Genomic DNA, 23,271 nt, shown 5'->3' with positions numbered 1-23,271 from the left:
AGTCTTCAAATGTGAGGGAATAGGATGAGTGGCCACACATGAGAGAGATACAACATGCCTATCCACTGAGGAGGACATCTTGCCAGTATATCTAGTAGTTCAGCATCTTTTGCACAGACACTCTACTGGGCTAGTGAAAAAGCCACCAGTGGCGAAACGTATTCCGTGGTGGTGGAGTGTGTTAAGACACCATATGATGGACAGAGGTGCAGAGGAATAAACTAAACACCCACACTCTAGTTATGAATGGACATGGGATAAAGAAAACGGAGCAGGGTGGTCTCATCAACTCACCTGGAAGTACCACTTAGGAGATGTAAGACACTGAGGAACTAGGTACTATGTAGAGCCTACTAAGAATACATGGGAGGACCAAGGAAGTTTCGTATCAGACATGAGCCCTAGGAATTTTCTAGTTTCGGCAAATGGAAGAACAAAAGGCGCAAGATGTAGGATGGTGTAAGAAAGTCATTTCACCGACAAATATTCATACAAAAGGTTTTGGCATTGGAAAGTGATCGCCACTGCACAAGCTTCATGAGAAAAGACGATAGGAACGACGCTGAAGACGCTGCTCAAGGAGACAAGTTGATGTAGAACTGCAACAGATCGTAAAATCCTTGACAAAAAGGGAGGTGAGATGGCTGGTGGGAGAATCCATAATATGGTTAATGGGGATAGCAAAGACAATGATACTCAGATAAATGTGTCCGACAAAGCCAAACCATATAAACAGATGTATAAGGATGATGGTTCAAAATGTGGAGAGCACATCTCCACAAGCGAATCACATTCCTGCACACCTCAGTCCACCAGGGACCAGGACATGCTACAGTAAACATGAAGTGCATGGAATTGAACAGTCTGCAACGGAAGGATAATGTTCGGAAGATGCTTTACTTGGTCATCACAGCTATGTGAAGGTCGTGAGGGAGGAGTAAAGAAACCTTAGAAGCCTTAGAAACCTGCCAACTGGGTTTGCACTCAGGTGCGGTAGAAGTCGGAAAATGGATAGCACACAGAAAGTGATCACTTGAGTATGTGTCAGAGGGAGTGGGCCATTCAAGATGACGGGTGAGCTGGACAGTGCAGAACGAGAGGACCAAACGGTAATAAATGTTAATGGAATCTGAAAGAAACATGGGTGCTCCAGTGCTAAGAGGGATGATTGAGAAGGTCAGCTAAGAGGTAACCTCTTGGACCGGTTCTCCGGGAGCCTCAAAGCAGATGGTGGGAACTGAAGTCACCAAGTAGCAAAAATGAGTGAAGGAGTTGACCAATGAGCTGGAGTAAGTCTGACTTGGTAACAGCAAATAACAGAGGGGTGTAGATGTTACAAAGAGAAAAGGTGAAATGAAGGAGGAAAAAGCAGACTGCAACAGCTACCCAACAGGTGCTCAGTGAGATGGATGACCAGCATGGCTCCATGAGGTGGAATGCAGTCCTTGGGGGAAAGGTCACAGAGTCCCAGAAAGAAATATGAGAGGTCAAAGGGGCTGTGAGGACAATTTTTTTCTTGGAAGCAGAAAACAAGCGAACACTGCAATTCCAAGAGCAGCTGTAATTCCTCCTTGTTGGGTCTAGTACCACAAATGTTCCATTGGAGAAGAGTCATAATGGGGATTGGGGAGGAGGGAACAAATGACAGACACCTTGTGGTTGCTGAGTACCAGCCTTCAAAAATTCACCGCTACAGGGGCAGAGGCTGGAGAATCCTGTTCATGAGATCTACAAACATTTTGTCATTCTCCTTGGGTCAGCCTGTGAATTCCATGGCAGAAAATCGGTTGGCAGTGGGCACCAGCAAAATGGAGGTCAGCTGGGTGAGAGTATGTGTGCCAAGAGCACTGAAGGGGATCTCTAAGTCAGGGAAGGAGAAAACCGTTCGTTTTTGTTTGATTTCTTAGAACTTTCTAGTTGGCAGATGAAGACTACGTTTTTAGCTGTAGAAAGTATTTGCGGGAGTACTGCTTTTGTCCTTCCAGCCTGATAGTTGTGTAGCAGGTGATTTCGTCATCAGGGGCAAGGTTTTGATGGCTTGTTGTGCAGCTGCAGGAGGAGAAGGAGATGCCACTGTGATCTGAGTGATTTCACTACTGCAATACTGAACTTGAAGTTGCAAGTCTGGGTGGGCATATTCTCCATTATTCATGGCATAGCAAAAATGATACTGTAAATGCCAGATGGTAAAATGCAAGGATCTTGATAAGCAAACAACTATGAGTGACAAGGTGGAGTTTGATGTCCTTCACTCAGATCTCCTGGATGGCTCACTCATTAAGACACATGGGACATTCATGGGATTACAACTGATACAGCAGAGAGGAGGCAAACAGCTGCCCTCATGAGCATCTCTGCCAAGAGCAACACATTTGGCCATGTTTTGACAGGATATGTGTTTTATTATAATGTTGAACTCATTTTGTTTGTAATGTATGGTTGGACCATGATGACTTCATAGTCTGCCTTAATCTTTGAGGCAAACACTACTTGAGCAAATGGTAGAAAAGGAGTGCATGTGGGCTTTAAGTTTGCATCCATCTTTTTCATTACTCAATGGGGCACAGTGATGCCATGATTAGCGGGAAGTGTAGATTTCTCCCTCAGTGAGGCCATCTAGCATCAGAATGTAAAAAACACCACGTGAAGAATTCAGTGAACGATGGTCCTCAACACAAACAGGATAACTCTGGAGGAGTGATGCTGTAAGCAGTTGTAGGGCCTGAAAATTACAATAAGTCTTCAGAAGCAAAGTTGATTACATAAATGACAAAAGAATTTCACAGGGCCTGCAACTGCAACAACACCTTTCAGAATAATGCAAGCATTAACCGTAGCAAAGGACTGACCACCTCCGGTATGTGATACCATGAGGAACTGATGTACAGCTGGTATGGCCTTGAAATCATTACCCTCATTTAGTAGACACACTCTAAGACATTGATTGAGCCACTGCAAAAAATCCCCATGTTTGCCAACATCTCCAATGGCATGCTCCTTCCAATTGGGTGTCCCCTCACAGGGGATTCACACACCGTAAATGACTGTTCGCACCTCCCGAACTCCTGACAGATGGACCAACTGGCATTTGGGAAAGTAACAGTCACCACTCTCTGAGCCTGGCCTGTATCAGAGGGTATGTGTGAACCCTACTGTTGACCCAGAGCTAGGAATTATACATTACCTTGTCACCTGTAATGTGTCTAATGAATGAGCCAGCCTTCAGGATCACACCAGGATGATGGAGGAACAAAGAGAATGAGGATTTACCAGTTAAGTCTTCGCAACCTTACTGAAACTGGCACCAGCTACTCACAATTCTTCTTGATCGTGGTCCATAAACTGTCACCACTACAAGCTTGTGTGCTTCCTGAGCACCACTGTGGCACAGCATTGAAAGAGTTCTCCAACAATATATTCATTGATCTGAAAGGTTGGGAATCAGCTCCAATTTTTTGATTTATAGCCACTCACCCTTCCTTGTTCTACTGCAGTATGACATTAGCTTGTGGCTATCAAGATGAATTTGTTGAATGTCAGTGATTTTCAAGTGATGTTCTGGATTAAGCACAATACAGCTGCTGATATACCACCTGAACTTTTGTCTTCCTGTACAGATATTAGACATGTGCTCTATTTATCTAGGAACAGTCACATAATGGTTGTTGCACAGAACAGCATTACTGACAATACTGCCTTGTAATGTTGGTGCTTATTGGTAATTCTGAAAAATTAAAGTAGTGCGTTTTTTTTCTGAAGTACTCTCACAATAAATAATAATTAATATTTCTCAAAAAGTTCTGCAGTGAATTATGAAAACTTACCTTGCACTATCAGTTGCATATCTTGTTGAGGCTTCCACCTGAAACATTTCAAGAAATGGCCAGTGATTTACAACTGATGGGACAGTAAATAAATAGATTTATATTAACACCCACCAACATGTGATTGGTCCACCAAATGCTTTAAGTGAAGCTTGAAAATATCATTAAAGAGGACATGATAAACTGTTGCAGTTAATGAAACAGAATATTAGTCAGAATTCACATTCCATTTTCTCAATTTGTCTTCAGTACTGTAAATAAATACACAAGCTAGTAATTTGGTTGTAGCCATACTTCCTACTAGATACTTCACATTTCTAACCTGTCATGCACTTCCGCCTTGTGTAAAATTTTCGTTCACCTTTTTTTATTTTGAAAACTGCCATTCACTGAGAAGAATCGATTATCATAAATGAAACATTTGAGCCTTTGTGCTCTGGGCAGCCCGGATGAACTTGCAGAGATGAGGAGCGACTTCTAAACCCATCCTTAAGTTCACAACCAGAACTACATACAGACCTGGACCATTAAATATACAAACATTAATAAATACTTTCAGACACTATAAATGTATAACAAAATTGGTATTACAAAACAGCACATTCACAGATGACGAAAATACCACATTCAGAGAACTGTAGATTTTTACAGAGAACACAGGGAAGAAATTCGTGAAACTATCCCAGAACTAGGCTCTGCATTCATAAACGTCAAATCTATGTTGCAATCAGTACCAAATTTTTCCATTACCTCCAGAAAGACTCACTCCCTGCAATAATCCAATATTTAGATGAGAGGTACACAATAATTGATGCACATTCATCAATAAATCAAGTTAACAATAACAATGCAGAAAGCAAAACAGTCCTGAGAACTGTGTTGAGAAGCATGTGTTGAAGTTCCAGAGGAAAACGTAAGAATTTTATTAAATTTTTATCCTCAGATTGGTACAGAATGGAGATGAGAACACTTTCTGCCTCAACTGCTATTAACTGTATTTATTCACAACTGGAATTTTGACTTACGCCATTCTCCAGTGACATCTTACTATGAACTACATCGAAGCTATTAAATGTCATGCCTAGTGCTTGGGGAGTGGATATTAAGATGTGCAGTATGACATGACTGACATAAATTAGTACATGAAGTACTACCATTGTCTGGACATACAGATTACGAAGACTCCTGTCTTGTAATGAATATGGAATTTGTGAATATGGTTACACAAGGAAAGTAGTACCTCAAAAGGATTCAGATGTCACACTGGGTTGCCACTTGAGAACTGTACAGCTGCCAAATTAATTTTGAATACATACATTCCATAACCGTCCAGGGAGAAAATGTTTTCATTTATAAATGTCTGTCTGACTGTGGATGTAAGAAAAAAGGACAAATGGTAAGAAAAAGATAGTTAGCTACATTGTTGGCAGATAACCATCTGCCCCACCCCACATATACAGGGCGTTTCAAAAAGAAAGAGCAGATTTCAAACATTTATTTCTCAAAAACTACAAATGATAGAAACACAATTCCAACGGTCCTTCACTCAATATGAGTACCAAATGTTACACAACAAATATCAAAACTGTACCTCAATATGAGCACCATTTGTTACACGACAAATATCAAACCGGTATCTCATTTCTTGCCACACACGACGCAACTGGTCTTTAGTTACCGAATTCACGGCCGCAACAATTCGATGTCGTACCTCTTGAAGAGTAGCGGGCATAGGTGGGACATAAACACAGTCCTTTATGTACCCCCACAAATAAAAATCGCAGGGAGTAAGGTCTGGTGACCTGGGAGGCCACAGACGATGACATTGATCTTGTGCTCCTGCTCTTCCAATCCACCGTCCTGGAATGGTGTTATTTAGGTACCGTCGTACAGGTTCAGAGAAGTGTGGTGGGGCGCCATCTTGCATGAAGATGAAGTGATTTGAATCTTCCTGAAGTTGAGGAAATAGCCAGTTTTCTAACATGTCCAGGTAAATGGTTCCTGTGATAGTTTTCTCCATGAAAAAGAAAGGTCCATAAACTTTGTTTACCGAAATTGCACAAAAGACGTTAACCTTTGGTGAGTCTCTTTCATGTTGAATAACGTCCCTCGGAGTTTCACTCGCCCAAATTCGTACGTTATGCCGATTAACTTTACCAGAAATGTGAAACGTTGATTCATCTGAAAAAATTAATCGTTCGGCAAAATTGTCCTCTTCCATGTCCTGTAGAATTGCAGTTGAAAATTCGAACCTTTTGTTGTGGTCGTCAGGACGCAATGCTTGCAATAACTGCAGTTTGTACGGCTTCATGTGCAGACGGTTACTCAGAACGCGCCATACCGTTGTTTTAGACATGTTTAGTTCGTGACTTGCCCGTGCCGTGGATTTTCTAGGGCTCCTTTCGTAAGCTGCACGGACACGCTCGACATTTTCATCCGATGTGCGTGGACGACCCGTGCTTTTTCGCTTGCAGATGCAACCATCTTCTACGAATCTGTGATGCCACTCATAAATTTGCTTATGACGAGGCGGCTGTTTGTTGAATTGACGGCGGAATGCACGTTGCACACCAACAATGGACTCTAACTTTGCAAATTGCAGCACACAAAATGATCGTTCCTGTGGTGTCGTCGCCATTTTCCTACAAACAAACGCCAGCGCCACTGCGGATTTGCATGGAACTTCTGCGCGGACCATTGAAAAACTTTGAACCTTTCTCTGACAAGAAACGTTTGAATTGTGTTTCTATCATTTGTAGTTTTTGAGAAATAAATGTTTGAAATCTGCTCTTTCTTTTTGAAACGCCCTGTATATCACTAAATCACTAAAAAGATATGCAATCAACACTAATATGATTTGAGAATATCACATAGCTTATGTGCCAATAACAAAGCACAATTCCAAGAACTTGATAAATTTCATAGTCAGATATAGGATACCTGTTTAAATTTACCATTACCACTGATTAATAATAGTGGTTCCTGGCCTAGATTAACTGATAATCATGTTCACAGAAGATTCAAAGAAATTCCATGAAAGGTTCAAGGAGAAAACAACAGCAGAAATTCTAAAATACAAGATATATCAGGGATGGCTTAGGACAGGAAGGTCCTGTGATGGGCAGATTGATGAAGGACTAAAGTGGCAAAATACTATTGGAATACATTTGTAAAATTTTAGAAGGCTTATGACTATAAAGCACGACTGCTTTTATTCAAAATCCTTAAAAAATCCGACATGCAGAATACAACAGGAGTCCTTTTAAAAGAACTTCAGCCTCATTTGATATAAGAACAGACTATAGCCAAGGCAATGGACTAACTCCATTCTTCTTTCAGACCATACTAGGAAAATGAACATTGAACAGATGGAGCACTTGTCAGAACATAATACCAGAAGTTGAATACTACTTGGTTAGAAAATTGATGTCAAAATTGTCTGTTATACTTTTGTAGATAATTTAGCAATACTGATGGTGTAGAGAAGGTACAAAACAGAGAGAAAGAAAAAAACAGTACGAAAAGCATGACTACTCATCTCCTCTGGTAAGAAGCAGTAATGGGGAACAGCAATACTGCAAAATCCCACTCAAATACTGAATATGAGAGTATCAGGGGAAGACAAATTTAAGGATCTATGATAAGTCATATAGCCGAATGGTGGAGAAAATGGAGCCCCACGAGGAAGACTATGAAAGATGGACTTCCCATTACAGTAAACAGAAGATGTTCATAGTAAAAATTCATTCTCCAAAACTGCAGAACCTCTGACTCGCAAGGCAGTCATTTGGCCAGAATACACATCTGCATCATAAACACTGATTTCAGATTTAACAAATGATAGTGAAAATTACGAAAAAAGAAAAGATATTAGGAAACAGAACACCAGTACAAACATTTAAATTCAGAAACAATAGACAAGTATACATAAATATGTAGGAAAATAACAGGCCAAAATTTGGCAAAGAAGGGTAATGAGTCTTAGCATACTGAAAAGAAAAACTGTGCAGCAGCACTGAATCTTTTTTATTAAAAAACTCATTGGCTTACAGAAGTGCACAAAGACCTACAAGACACTTGTATAAATAAGCAAGAAATTGAAAACCAAACCAAATACAGGAACAGAATTGAGTTGATAAATTCTCCACAACAAAATAGTTCCAAAAAGACAAGATAGAAACTAGACATAAGGTGAGTGGAGAGAAATACGTGTACAGATGAAGGAGTAGCATAAAGAAATGTAAAACCTTAGCTGGACTGTAACTGAGCAGAACAAAAAAATTTGTTTCTCATTTGTAATACCTTCGCAGTACAGCATAGTGGTGGTGCTGAATGTACTGCAAATGAACTACAGCAAGGAGGTCAAAAGTCTCTGTAAATATGCAGATAACAGTATTTGGAGTGTTTTGTTAGGTTACAGCAGTGCTCAGAAGTATTTTTCAGTTGCGTTGTTATGCTGTCAGTACTGCTTGCATGCAGTCACAGAAGAGCAATGCATGTAAGTGTCACTCCACCAAGTGCTTCATGCTGCTGTGGTTACATACCTAGTAAATGAGCAAAATCATACAACAATGTAAGTATATATTCTTTTAGCTCAAAAGTATGTAACTTGCCTTGATGGCATGGTATTCATTAACCGCTATAACTCAGGTATTCACTCAGTGATTGTTTACTTGTAGAGAACTAGAAGTATAACAAAATGGAACACTTGCTTGATGTGAAACAAACTGTTTGGCATGTCTTCAAGACTGGGAGGTAACAGTCTAGCACTGCTACAGAGTATGGCATATTGCAACAACTAACAAGTGTGCAAAGTCAATGGCATGAACAGCAAGTAACAGTAACCAATAAGCTAAGGTCCGATCATCCTTGATGAAGAGCGAGGATGAAAGACATTGATTTATTTATTTATTTTATTTCATTAACAGTAGAGAATAACCCACCACCTTGAAATTTGAGGTGGGTCAGATGCTTATGAATCTAACAGCAAAGACTTCTCATTGTTACAATCTTATTGGTATACAGTTGCTATGCTTTCTTAAAAAATAATATGAAGAAAAAAATATATAAAGTTTTCTCTTAGGTTACAGCGAATGAAATGCTTAACAATTGTTAAAATGGTTCAAATGGCTCTGAGCACTATGGAACTTAACATCTGAGGTCATCAGTTCCCTAGAACTACTTAAACCTAAACAACCTAAGGATATTCAACAAATTCATGTCCAAGGCAGGATTTGAACCTGCGACTGTAGGAGTCGTGAGGTTCCAGACTGAAGCATCTAGATCTACTCTTAAAGTGGTTCCATATAATTTGTTACTACCTAGTTGATGAGAATATAATTTATATAATGCACATGTCAAACAAAAATAAATGAAAAGAATATGTAATACAATGAGTGCAGCGAAAGAAAATGAGTGCAGCGAAATAAAATGCTGTATTTGGAAGTGTAATATAGTCAAAGTAGCACGTTGGCTGATAATGGCTTATTTCAACGTATTTCAGATGAGAAGGTCTTGGTACAACCTCGAGCTATTCTCATCTGAAATGGTTTGTGCTAAGGACAGAATGATTTGTAGGCAATCAGCTGTAGCTCCAAGAGAAACACCTCAACAAATCAGGGATGATCTGAAGCAACATAATGGACTGAGCCCATGCACGTCTACCATAAAAAGTCACTTAGTAACAGGCGATTTACATGATAAATGAAATAAACCAGCTCATAAATTCAAAAACTAGGGACAGAATAGACTTTCCAAGGAAACCCTGAACTTGGAATGCCAAAGACGGATTTAAGGTTTTATGGAGTGACAAAAATAAATTTAACATTTTTTTCTGATGGTGTGGAGTATACAGGGTGAGTCACTAACTATTACCACCAAGAGTAACTCTGAAAGTATGATAGGAGTTGAGAGATTTGTGGGACAAAAGTTGCATGGTACAACAGGGGCCACAGTATGAAATTGGTTGATTGTTGCTTCAGAGATATAAAAGTCAACTTTGCTTTTTAAATGGGATGCTACAGTTTGATACTTATCTTCTGATGGCAGCTATGGAGATGAATCCAATGATGTGTAACACTAATGTCTTTGAAGGTCAATGAAGGTCAAAAAGGTGGCTTCAACATCCATTTACAGAAGGTGTTCGAAGTGATGACCATTGGTATCAATGCAGTGCTGCGTTGTTCTTACCATGGATGGAGTGGTATTTCATATCACATCAGCACTTACGGAAACACATGCTCTGACAATTTTCTCTTATATCTCATGCAAATAGGTATGCAGACTTGTAATAAATAGATTACAATTTCATATCCTTCAATTACGCAATGGCAGTTTTTTGTATTACACACTTATGTTTATGTAATTGTAACTAATGCTTTCTATAAAACATTTTTGAGTGCTACTGTAATAGGACTGTATTAAGACCCATGGTGAGATGAAATAAGGAGATAGTAAAGAACAGTGGCAGAGTACAAATACTGTTTTGTTCTGCAGATCACTATATGCAATCTGATGACCATCTGGACAGCAGCAAAAATCCTTAAGTACATTGATGTGAGCTCATCAGATCAAATCAAAATGTATTAGAAGAAAACAACTGCCATATTTCACAGACTGTAAGGTGCACCTTAATTTTCAAGCAATTTTTAAGGAAAGTACATTTTTACCATTTTTTTATTAGATTGCAAAGTCAGCCTAAAAATTTCTTAGTTTATAAAACCAAAATGACCTTGTAAGATCACTGACATTCATTATCTCAACTTTACTTAGCATCATTTTCCTCTATATATAAGATGGTCTTCATTACCATTATGAGCATTATTTATGTCGACCTACTAAAAGATTTAACAATGATATTTTCTCTCACCCTACATCGCAACTGCTTTACTGACTGACACACTTGTTTGTTTGTAGATCATTTTAGAACTCCCTTTGTTTGAATTCATGTTGGGCTTAATCCATCATCCATTTGTTCCAATACTCTTCCATTTACAATTTAAATACACTGAAATGCCATGGAAACTGGTATACGCATGTGTATTCAAAGATAGAGGTATGTCAACAAGCAAGATATGACACTGCAGTCTGCAATGCCTATATAAAACAAGAAGTGTCTAGCACAGCTGTTTTATCAAATACTGCTTCAACAATGGCAGGTAATTAAGATTTAATTGAGTCTGAATGTGACATTATAGCCAGTGCATGAGCGATGGGACAGCATTTCTGAGATAACAATGAAGTGGGGATACTCCAGTATGGCGATTTCATAAGTGTACAGTGAATATCAGGAATCCATTAAAATATAAAATTTTTGACATTGCTGTGGCCAGAGAAAGATACTGCAAGAACGGGACCACCAAGAAATGAAGAGAATCATTCAACATGATGGATGTGCAATCCTTGCACAAATTGCTGCAGGTTTGAATACTGGGCCGTCAAAAAGTATCAGCATGCAAACCATTCAACAAAACATTACTGATATGGGCTTTTGGAGCCGAAGGCCCACTCATGCACCCTTGATTACTGCACGACACAAAGCATTACACCTCAATTTGGCCTGTCAACACCAGCATTGGACTGTTGAGACTGGAAACATGTTGCCTGGTCAGATGAGTCACTTCAAATTATATTGAGCAGATGGATGTGTAAAGGTATGGAGATAGCCTCGTGAATCTATGGACCCTTCTTGTCAGTAGGGAACTGTTCAAGGTGGTGGAGGCTCTGTAATGGTGTAGGGCATTTGCTGGATTGATATGGGACACCTGATACATTTGGATATGACTGACAGATCACACGTACATAAGTATCCTATTTGATAACCTGCAGCCATTCATGTCCATTGTGCAATCTGACAGACTTGGGCAATACCAGTAGAATTGCTACAGAGTGGTTCCACGAACACTCTTCTGAGAAACACTTCTGCTGGCCACCAAATTCCCCTGGCATTAACATTACTGAGCAAAACTGGGATGTCTCATGACATGCTCTTCAGAAAAGATCCCCAGTCCCTCATACCCTTTCTGATTTATGGTCAGCCCTGCAAGATTCTTGGTGTCAATTCTTCCCCTGCAGTACTTCAAACATTAGCTGAGTACATGCCATGTTGTGTTGCAGGACTTCTGCATGCTCACTGGGGCTCTACATTACACAGGTGTACCAGCTTATTTGGCTTTTCAGTGTAGTGTATTTGTCAAGACTTCAAGAAGTTGTAATTGTGATGTAAGTCCTCCTGCAATAACAGCAAGCTCTGTATTTAATTGTCTCCATTTCTCTTTCACAGAATTTTACAAATGACTACTGAAGTGATCTAGCACAAGAAGAGAACTCATCTTCAACGAAGTGACTTTCCTTTGCTTCTGTTAATCCACGATTTCATACCAGCCTCATCCATCCAACCCTTGTCACAAACATGAACAACACCTGCCAGTATTCCACAAGGTTTTGACGTTTTTTAGCACTTGAAAATGATCACTGGATTAAGTTTAGTGCCATCAACACAACACGAAAGAACAACAGTGTAGTGCATTTTTTCATGTTCACCTGTTTTGATAGTTACCGTTTTAGCACTTTTCATGGCAACAATTTTGTTTCTTGGCACATCAAGTCTTTATGCACTATTTAACTTAGTTCCACACTGGTTTTCTTTCTATGTTGTATAATGATGTGATGGAAAGGTAATACTTTCTTGATACTCTTGTGGAATTTTATGAGATGTTTTGGTCTTGGTTCACATGCTGTGTCCATGATACTTTATAAACCTGTAGCACCAAACATTTTCACCCTTAGTATCTGTTAAGTTGCACTGTAGCACTAGCTTACAAGCATGTATTCGAGACATTTTTGTAGTAATTCGAATGCCATCTGGATGGTGTGCTTGAATCCATTTCAGTACAGCATCTTCTAGTTTTCGCCATTTTGTATTCAGTCCCGTATTTGCACATTTGGCCTTCCTCATGTTTTTTTGTTCTTCTTTACTAGCCTGCCAATAGCAATTTTTTTTTTCTGTTGCTGGAGGACCGGAATGCTGCTCAGCTGCTGTGTTTCCACATTGTTCTGCATATGCTTTTACTTTCTATTTATAGCCTGCATCACATGAGTACCTTTTATTTTTTCCACTGTGAAGCTAGCTACTAAAGAAAATATTCTTCTGTTACCAATAACACAAATCACTTTCAATTCAAGTTTGCTCGCACTGTAGACTGCAATGACAATATCACAGACTAGACAGTGCTCTTGGTTTGTGATTGTGGGGCATGAGGGAGACACTATTAGCAAGCTTGTGAATCCCATTAACTCCTGTTCGTTGCATTGGTGCAATTGAATCCAATGTTGCTGGATAGAAATAGATTTCCTGCAGCATTGAATATGTGGCAAATTTTAAGGCAACCAGGAATTTTGACGCCAACACTGGACTTGTTATATTAAATTCGAGTATAACACACCTCAACTTTGAAGGCACTTTATTTGATCAAACAAATGAGTTTTATAATCTGTAATATATGGTACCAAGTCTCTGTAAGTACCACTGGAAATTAATTTGAACAAATAATTAAGGTAACTTAAAATTTATTATGCATTCAAACTTTTAAATACTGCAAGTGGGATATTAATGTGAGTATCATCAAACGTACAGGACTGATTGACACTGAACATTTGTCATTTGACATTGAAACACGAACAGATATACATTTAATATTTTTCTCTGGTGAACTATGTTCCTCCCAAGCCAAGAGAAATACCATTAACAGGTTATCCATTGGGAATACTTTCCTGTGAGAGAAAGCCGACAACTGTGAGGCAGTATTTAAATTCACATTCATACAACTTTTGCAATAGTATCTTTGAGGAAGTTTAGGACATTTCCAAGGTCAATGCTATGATGTCAAGTAGAATTTGTCAGACATTTAAACATACTCATCAACCCATTGACAAACAAAAGATGAATGCAGCCAAAGTAAGTGAGGAACAGCTATAAGCAAAGGATTCAACATATCAAATATTCTAACTCTGCTGACTGACCTCTCAAAAAATCAGATGCATAGCCAACTGCTAATTTGTCACTTTCTGGCAATAGAACATTATTCACAAGTATTATATAGAAAAACACTAAAACTGAATTCAACGGTATTATATCAAACTGTGCATCTGAACTTCAGGAGTTAAATATAGCACTGTATAGTTTTTCATTAACTAATTTTTATAAACACTGATTATAATAACGCTGAATTTTACTACTGGTAAGCCAAAACTGCCACAAGCACAAACCACACATCAAACTGTACAGTTTATCTGGAACTCAACTGTATCCAGGGCTATCTAAAATTTGACTAAAACTACTCAATTAATTTGACGAGAGCTAAATATACTCCACAATTTCATACGCCAAAAGACAGTATATTTTACACTACATCCTTACCTTTATCCTTGGTCAGTATGTGTTGGCACATTTTTGAAAAATTAACTGTTATGCAGTGTGATCAAGATATGTTCAGTTCAATTGGTTGTAACTCAAACTTCATATGTGCTACATAGTAGCATAAAGCACCATGTAAATAAGCAGGAAATTATGATCTAACCTGATAAGACGCATTTTGTTTGTATACAAACATTCATTCGTGTTTACTTATTTTAACAGTTTCATGATGGCAGTTTATTATGTTTTCACCAATATTTAATGCAATATTTATCTTAGAATATTTCATAAGGTTTTAAAGTGACAAGCATGGGGAGGTGCTTAATTCAAGCCAGGCTTCACAAACTCCTCACTAGGGTACGAACTAATCCAGAGGGTACGTTGAGGAAGGAGGATGGGGAAAATACAAACACATCATGTGAGACACTGGAACTGCTCCTCAAAATTCATTTTCCTCAATATGCTCTGGCGGATAACATAGGCCAGAATGTGACCTCTGAAAGACAATGGTTCTCAGCCACTCAAAGAGAGGACTGCGACCGGCCAAGGCGTGTGTCGATTTCAGTAAAATCCAATGGGCAGTGGGAACATTCTAACTGGTCCAGTCACCTGGCCCCGATGGCATCTTTCCAGCTCTCTTGAAACTAGCAGGAGAGAATCTTGTAAGAGCGCTGTGCAGGTTATTCAGGGTTAGCCTAGCAGCGGGAGTCATTCGCAACGCCTGGAGGGCAGTGACAGTTGTCTTTATTCTAAATCCAGGGAAAACTGATCACACCAGGCCCAAGGATATGAGATCAATCAGTCTGGTTAATGTACATGTTAGGGAGAGGAGGCTAACTATGGCTCATCTACATTCAAACCAACACACACATCAACCAGGTAAATCACCAGAGAAAGCTTTCTGACAATTTGTTGTGAGGGTGGAAAAAGCCCTTTGCTTTCAAGAAAGAGCCCACTCCATCTTCCTGGACATTGAGGGAACTTTTTGTAAGACAACTGTTCATTCCATGGTTAGGGCAGCAGAGATGCATGACCTAGTGACCACTATATGTACGTGGACTAAGGCCATGCTTAGTAGGAGGAGGACAGAAGCCACCGTGACGAATGAAAAGATGGTAATTAACACCACTAGAGATTCTCCACAAGGAGGAGTTTTGTCCACTTCATTGTGGAATCTAGTGGTGAACAAACACATTGAGAAACTAGATTCCAGGCAATGATTTTGTGAAGGATACACAGATGACCTTGTCATAGTAATACTTGGCAAATTTACTGACACAGTTAGGAATATGGCACAAGGTGCACTGAACATTGTGCAAGACCAGTGCATTAAATAGAACCTAAGGGTTAATCCTATGAAGACTGTTGTGGTACCAATCATGAAGAAGCATATCCAATACTGAAGTTGGAATCTAAAGCTTTTCGATGAAAGGGGATAGTGAAAAATCTAGGGGGTACCCTTAGATGAGAAACTAATATGTACCCCTCACATTAAGAGCATCTGCTCTAGGGCAAAAGATACTCTAGTGAGTACCAGAAGGACTTTTGGCAAAAAACTATGGCCTAAGACCCTGAAGTATGCACTGGATATACAGTACAGTGGTTAGACTTAGGATCTCCTATAAGGCCCTAGTGTCCTGGAAGAAGGTAGAACAGCAGGTTGCAGCTAAGAAGCTTGCTAAGGTGCTGAGCCTGGCCTGCTTCACCACAAGAGGCAGAATTAGTAGCACACCAACCACTGGGGTGGAAGCCATGCTGGACATGCCTCCACTAAACCTTTGTGAAGCAGCTGGTGCATACAGACTCAAAACTGATAAAAACTGGATCTCATTGAGATATCCAGACCCACACACTAATATAGTGAGTGAGGCAAATATAGGAATGGCTGGGGAACAGCCGGCCGACTACATAATAACTCCCAACTGCTTCAACAAGCTTTACAATATAATAATTTGAAGTTGGGAACAGTAAGAAAAAACAGTTTGACACCATACTGGGGACATTTTCTGGTTCACTGATTGGTCGAAATCAGACCAAGGTGCTGGGGCCGCGGTATATGGAATTCAGCAAAGACTGGAGGGCATCATCTCTCTAGGACAACTGGCATCGGTATTCCAAGCTGTGTGTGTGTGTGTGTGTGTGTGTGTGGAGGAAAAAATACATAGGTGCTAGAAGGATCATAGCATCTACATCTATTCAGACAGACAAACAGACCTTAAATCATTTGCAACTCCTGCAACAAGATCTAAAATTATTGCAGAATGTCACGGGGCTCTGGTGGAGCTAGGGGGAAGCAATTGGGTAAAACCAATGTTGGTCCTTGGCCACTCAGGGATCGGTGGCAATGAACAAGCCGACAAATTGGGGGCAGAGACTCCATTCATTGGACCGGAACCTGTCCTGACAATCACCAAGGCTATGATCAAACTAGAACTACAGAACTGGCTTAGAAGACAGCACATAGAATACTGGTCCAAGGACAATAAGCAAAAACATGGCAAGTTAATGATGTCAAAGCCATGTTTTAAAAGAAGCTCTGTAATCCTGGGCTTGAACAGCCAAGAGATTAAACTCACACCCAAAGGTGTAATGGAGGCATGTCCAGCACGGCTTCAATCACAACAGTTGGCGTGCTACTAATTCTGCCTGTTATTGCGAAGCAGGCCAGTCTCTGCACCTTAGCAAGCTTCTTAGCTGCAACTTGCTGTTCTACCTTCTCCCACGACACTATGGCCCCATTGGAGATTGTAAGTCTAACCACTGTACTGTATATCCAGCGCATACCTCAGGGTCTTACGCCCTAGCTTTTTTGCCACAAGTCCTTCTGGTATTCACTAGAGTACCTTTCACCCTGGAGCAGATGCTCTTAACCCCTAATCACAGTCGTTGAGTACTTCTCACGCAACTACAGTCATGCAGTCCCATGGACTGCATTCAGAGGGCGGGAAAAATACCTAAAAATCACCTATCTAGTGCTACTTTTTGAATTTAGTACTACATATTTATTCTTCAGTTATACATAAATGGTAACTTATGAACAAAATATTGTTTTGGTGCTGTGAAAAAGACCTATTCATATTGCACTCTAAATTCTCATTGAAATTTACAGTGATGGACAAATATCCAAATATCTAAGTGTAGTTCTTTACTTGAAACTTGGTTGTTGCAGGTTAATGTTGATCAAGTACCAACAGTGTTAAATTTAATGAGTATTCTTGACAGCAAATGAAACAGAAAAAATCTGCACTACTGAAAGTGGCCACATTATGCACCACCTTACACGCACTGCGGACACACCTTACAAGAGCATTGCAAACAATTTGGGACCTTGCACTTGCGACACAAGTAACTTGTCTTTCTCTTCTTTTTTGGTGGACAAATGCGACATGGCTTCCTTCCATCCCTAGGTAGTTTGCCCTCCTTTTCCAGCTCTTCATGGAAATGTACTTCAGTTCTTAGAACTCTAACGATAGAAAATCTCAATTCTCATGGGAGGCATTTATTCACTATCCTTTCGTGCAGTGAATGTTCGATCAATTCTTTCGCTAGAGCTTTCATCAAGTTCATCCTGGTAAGCACAGTTCTTTCCTTGAATGACTGATGAACAATATATGCACTGACAACACTCATGTCAAGAATATGGAAAACCACGGCAATGGTCCAACGTTGTGTGCAGCGACTAACAATATTTGTCACACTTTTCGTCTACAGTATCAACAGCACCCTTTGTGTTGTTATAGTGGGCTATTATTGCAGGTTTTTTACTTTCCACGTCATCTTCTATGGAGTGATGCATTGTTGATATAAGAATTACCGCTCTTCCTTTCTTAGGTACATGCAAAATGAGCGTGATGTGTTTGGTAAATCCATACAGCATTGTTCCAACTTCACGTCTACACGAAGGCAAGAAAGATGCAGGAATTTCCTTTCGGTTCTTCCGCATTGTTCCCACTGTGGTCAAATCATTTTTCTGTAGCACATCTGCAAGTTCGATTGACACATACCAGTTATCAGCAGTGTTGTTTCGGTTAGCATGTGCTATTGGCTTGCACAATCTGAGGACAGCCTGAGTGATAATGGCGTATTTATTCTCGTCTGGGGAAAGTCCTGCTCCATCAGTACCTTTTCCACAGTAGAGATAGGTGTTGAAGGTGTAGTTAGTCCTGGAGTCGGCTAGGCATTGAAGCTTCAGGCCATACCTTGCTGGTTTAGATAGAATATACATTTTGAATTTACAGTGTCCTTTGAAACCGATTAGCATTTCATCAACTGTAGCATTAACCCCAAAAATATATGATCGCTGCAAATTTTCGTTGAATTTATGTACAATGTTTGTTATAGCAGCTGCTGGATCAGAAACCTTACATAACTCCATGTCATCACGGTTGTCAAATCTCAGGCAGTTGAGAATTACAGCAAATATTGCTGATGATATAGTGATACGGAAAATAGCACGGACAGTCCCATCAATACAAAAGAGAGAACATATGTCTTAGTTAATCAATTTGAATACTGAAGTGTATATAAGAAGGTCGATGAAACTCTTCATTTCAGACATTGTACAAGGTCTGACTTCTGTTCCCTTCCTGTAGAAATTGGTCACAATGGAACTGAATAAGTTCTCTACACTTTAATTACAAGCCAAAGTTATATACGAAGTCCTTGTGGACACTAAGTACAATCCGTTCTTCTAAATTTATTTGCACTCTCAAATTTTCCTCTGCCTCTCTTTTTCTTGTCTTTTATGAAATATTAATAAATACAGTACACTAATACACTGCACATTATTTCAGTTTATTTGCAGTGTAATATAAAAATTGAAAATAAAAAGATTAAAAGATCAAACAATGGAAAATCCAGGACAGAATGGAACAATATGATGAAAAGAGCAGTTGCTGTGCACCATATAGCAGAGATGCTGAGTCGCATATAGGAGAAACAAAAAGACTGTCACAAATATAGCTTTCAGCCAGTGAGGCCTTTATCAAAATTAGACAACAAACACACACATACACACTCGTACCAACATAACTCCTACACACATGACTGGAGTCTCAGCCAACTGAGGCCACACTGTAAGCAGCAGCACATGTGCATCATGATGTGAGCGGCAACTGGGTGGGGGGGTAAAGAGGTGGCTGGGGTAGTGAGGGAGAGGGATAGTAGCATAGTGGTGGCAGACAGTGATGTGCTGTTGGGGAGCATACAGCACTGAGGTGGAAAGAGGGTAAGGCAGCACACTATCTGATCAAAAGTATAGAGACATCCCCAAAAACATATATTTTTCATATTAGGTGCATTGTGGTGCCATCTACTGCCACGTACTCCATATCAGCAACTTCAGTAAACATTATAAATTATCAGAGAGCAGAATGGGGCTCTCCGCAGAACTCGCAGACTTTGAACGTGGCCAGACAATTGGGTGTCACTTGTGTCGTACGTCTGTACACAAGATTTCAAAACTCCTAAACATCCCTAGTTCCACTGTTTCCGATGTGATAGTGAAGTGGAAATGTGAAGGGACACTTACAGCACAAAAGTGTACAGGCCAACATCATCTGTTGACTGACAGATACCTCCGATAGTAGAAGAGATTCGTAATGTATAATAGACAGACACCTATCCATATAATCACACAGGAATACCAAACTGCATCAGGATCCACTGTAAGTACTGTGATAATAAGGCAGGAGGTGAGAAAACTTAGATTGCATGGTGAAGCGGCTGCTCATAAGCCACACATCACACCAGTAAATACCAAACAATGCCTCGCTTGATGTAAGGAGTGTAAACATTCGATGACTGAACAGTGAAAAAACATTTTGTGGATTAACAAATCACAGTACACAATGTGGCAATCTGATGGCAGGGTGTGGGTATGGTGAATACCCAGTGAACATCATCTGATAGCATGTGCAGTGCCAACAGTAAAATTCGGAGGCAGTGGTGATATGGCGTGGTCGTGTTTTTCACGGAGGGGCTTGAAGCCCATGTTGTTTTGCATGGTACTATTGCAGACCAGGCGTACACTGATGTTTTAAGCACCTTCTTACTTCCCACTGTTTAAGAGCAATTTGGCCAGAATTCCATGGGTATTCTGCCATCCACCAAACCTACACAATATATTCATCCATCCCCATGGTATTCCACCATCCACCAAACCTACACAATATACTCATCCATCCCTACACAACCCCTTCTTCTAACCCCATAACCTCATGGCTCATACCCCTGTAATAGACATAGATGTAAGACCTGTCCTATGCATCCTCCCACCACCACCTACCTCCTCCAGTCCAGTCACAAATATCACCTATCCCATCAAAGGCAGGGCTACCTGTGAAACAAGTCAAGCAGTCTACAAGCTAAGGTGCAACCACTGTCTTGTATTCTATGTGGGCATGACAACCAGCAAGCTGTCTGTCCACATGAATGACCACCAAATAAACTGTGGCCAACAAACAAATGGGCCACCCTGTTCCTGAGCGTGCTGCCAAACAGGACATACTTTATTTCAATGACTGCTTCACAGCCTGTGCCATATGGATCCTTCCCACCAATACCAGTTTTTCTGAATTGCACAGGTGGGAACTTTCCCTGTAATATCTCCTATGTTCCCATAACATCCTGGGCTCAACCTTAGTAAGTCATTGTCCTCTCCCATCCAGTCCATTCTCTGTTCCCATTCCAGCATTACACAGCCCTCATTTCTCTATCACACCATCATTTTACTTTTCCTCTTTTCTGCATTCCACCTCCCCATCTCTCCACTGCCCTTCACCTAACCTCCCAACTGCACATGGCTGCCCTACCCTCTTTCCACCTCAATCCTGTGTGCTCCCCAACAGGATGTCACCCTCTACCTCCGCCACCCCTAGCCCACTATTCCTCCCCTTCCCCGCACCAACCTCCTCCTCACCCACACCCAGTCACCATTCCCATCATGCACTGGTGCTGCTACTCACAGTGTGTCCTCAGTTGCCTGACACTGCAGTCATGTGTGTGAGAGTTGCATTTGCACAAGTATATATGTGTATGATTGTCATTTAATTCTGAGAAAGGCCTTACTGGACGAAAGCTATATTTGTGACAGTCTTTTTGTTGTTCCTATCTGTGACTCAGCATCTTGCTATATGGTGAGTAGCAACTTTCACAATATTGTTAGAAGATTAAAAGAATCATCCACATAGGGGCTTGACCTAACAACCTTCAGACTACATGAATGTTGGTTGTCTACCATTTTTGACATGTCCGAAACAACAGACATGACACAGAATCTGCACCTCTTATAAATTACATGTAAATTAAAGGTGAAGAGGGTATAAAGGGAAGGAAAGGGAATCGATCACAGCTATCGGCTGCATTGGGACATTACCGAGTGAACATGTGTACCTGGATCTCCTGCTTACTGGGCAGGTTCAATAACCACTGCAACATCCAGGACACAGTGTTATCACAACTGCATGGACTATCTTGGTTTGCTTCACAGCTGATCCACACTCTCATCTAGTACCACCTACCCACAGCTCCTGTCCATGTCCAAAAGAGCAGACACCACACTTTCATATAATTTTATAGGCCTAGCTAGGCAATGAATCCAGCTACTTCAATGTGGATGCACAAGTATGTGCTACCTCCTGTGGGAATCTCAGATGAGTAAATATGGAGGAAATGGACAGGGGCTGAGGACAGGTGGCACTCGATGGGAGTGTGGATCGGCTGTGAGGCGAGCCAAGATAGTCCGTGCCGTTGTGGTAACACTGTGTTCCAAATGGTGCAGTGTTTATCGCACCTGCCCTATGAGTAGGAGATCCCATGTTCGAATCACAGTCTGGTACATACTTTCACTTGTCACCACCGATTCTGCATAATGTCCCAATGTAGGTGACAGCAATTATCCCTCTCCTTTCCTTTCATTTCCACCCCTCTTGACCTTCAATTTACATATAACCTTCAGATTACTGTTTTGTATTCTTTTCACTGTGCCAACCACTCCCTATAAACTATACTAATATAAATGGCCCATGCCTTACCCGGCCTGCACCAAAATACTATTCCTTCTAAATGCTTGGACATCTGGAGTTCCCACTTCTGTCATTCTCATTTCTGGCCAAGCCCTGCATGTATCATAAATTTGTGCAAAATCAGAGATGAAGAAGTACATTTACTTCTCAGTCAAGTTGTCCTATAATCTGTCAAGTAGGGGAGTTGAGACTTTCTTTCGTTTCAAAGACATCTGAACATTTTCCAATACAAACTACAATGGCGAGTACATAAGTTCAGAACTTGGGTTTATGGTTCCAAAAAGCAAGGAGTCCTATTTCCCCTGCAGAAATCATGTACAATAAAACTACCCATTCATCTGTAATCTATTTGACATTCCCATGCCTCACAACTAACAATGGATTAGCAGTATGAATTGTGTTTCCTCAAGTATCCACCTGCTGTATAAAAAATGCAGCACCTAAAGCTGAATGTGTTTCTCCTTGTGAATACTACACCCTCCTCCTCTGGAATTTGAGGCTCCACTAAGTGCACACAGAATTTAGACAAGAGATATATCCCGAGAAAAGAAAGACTTAACAGACCTTAAGACATAGCAGTAGCTTACCTCCTCCATCTTAATTCCCAGAGGATCATATTCGGGATTGCTGAACATCTGTAACAAAGAAATAATGTAAGAGATTCATTACTATCGTTCAACATGCAGTACATGCACACGCTAAATTCACAACATTAGGAATCTCTCATATGAATTATTGTATAAAGTGCTTTTCTTTAAGAGGATGAGGAGAATACACTAATGGCATGCACCAAATTAAAACATGACTCAAGATCACACACTTCTCTTAAAGTATAAGCTCAGTGTTTTTATTTATTCATTCATGAGGAAGAAACTATTTAGCATGTAACATATATGAAAAAAAAACAAAATATTCTCAGAATTTAATAAGAATGTGATTATTCCAGGTCCAAAGAAAGCAGGAGCTGACGTGTGAATATCCTGAACCATCAGTTTAAGAAGTTGTTATT

The 23,271-nt window shown here is 40.2% G+C and overlaps 1 protein-coding gene across 2 annotated transcripts in view; it reads right to left on the bottom strand.

The window, feature by feature from the left end:
• The window catches only part of LOC126426969 (uncharacterized), a 101,732-nt gene that overhangs the window by 38,327 nt on the left and 40,134 nt on the right, over positions 1-23,271 (bottom strand). For both annotated transcript variants that reach the window (XM_050089116.1, XM_050089117.1), the window contains 2 exons: positions 22,850-22,897; positions 3,825-3,862 (listed from right to left, as the gene is read on the bottom strand). In XM_050089116.1, the coding sequence (XP_049945073.1) occupies positions 3,825-3,862; positions 22,850-22,897 (86 nt within the window). The remainder of the gene's footprint in view (positions 1-3,824; positions 3,863-22,849; positions 22,898-23,271) is intronic.

Source organism: Schistocerca serialis, chromosome 11, assembly GCF_023864345.2.
Source record: "Schistocerca serialis cubense isolate TAMUIC-IGC-003099 chromosome 11, iqSchSeri2.2, whole genome shotgun sequence".
Lineage (NCBI taxonomy): Eukaryota > Metazoa > Arthropoda > Insecta > Orthoptera > Acrididae > Schistocerca > Schistocerca serialis.
The sequence above is the reverse complement of the archived record's forward strand: the minus strand, read 5'-3'. Positions and strand labels throughout refer to the sequence as shown.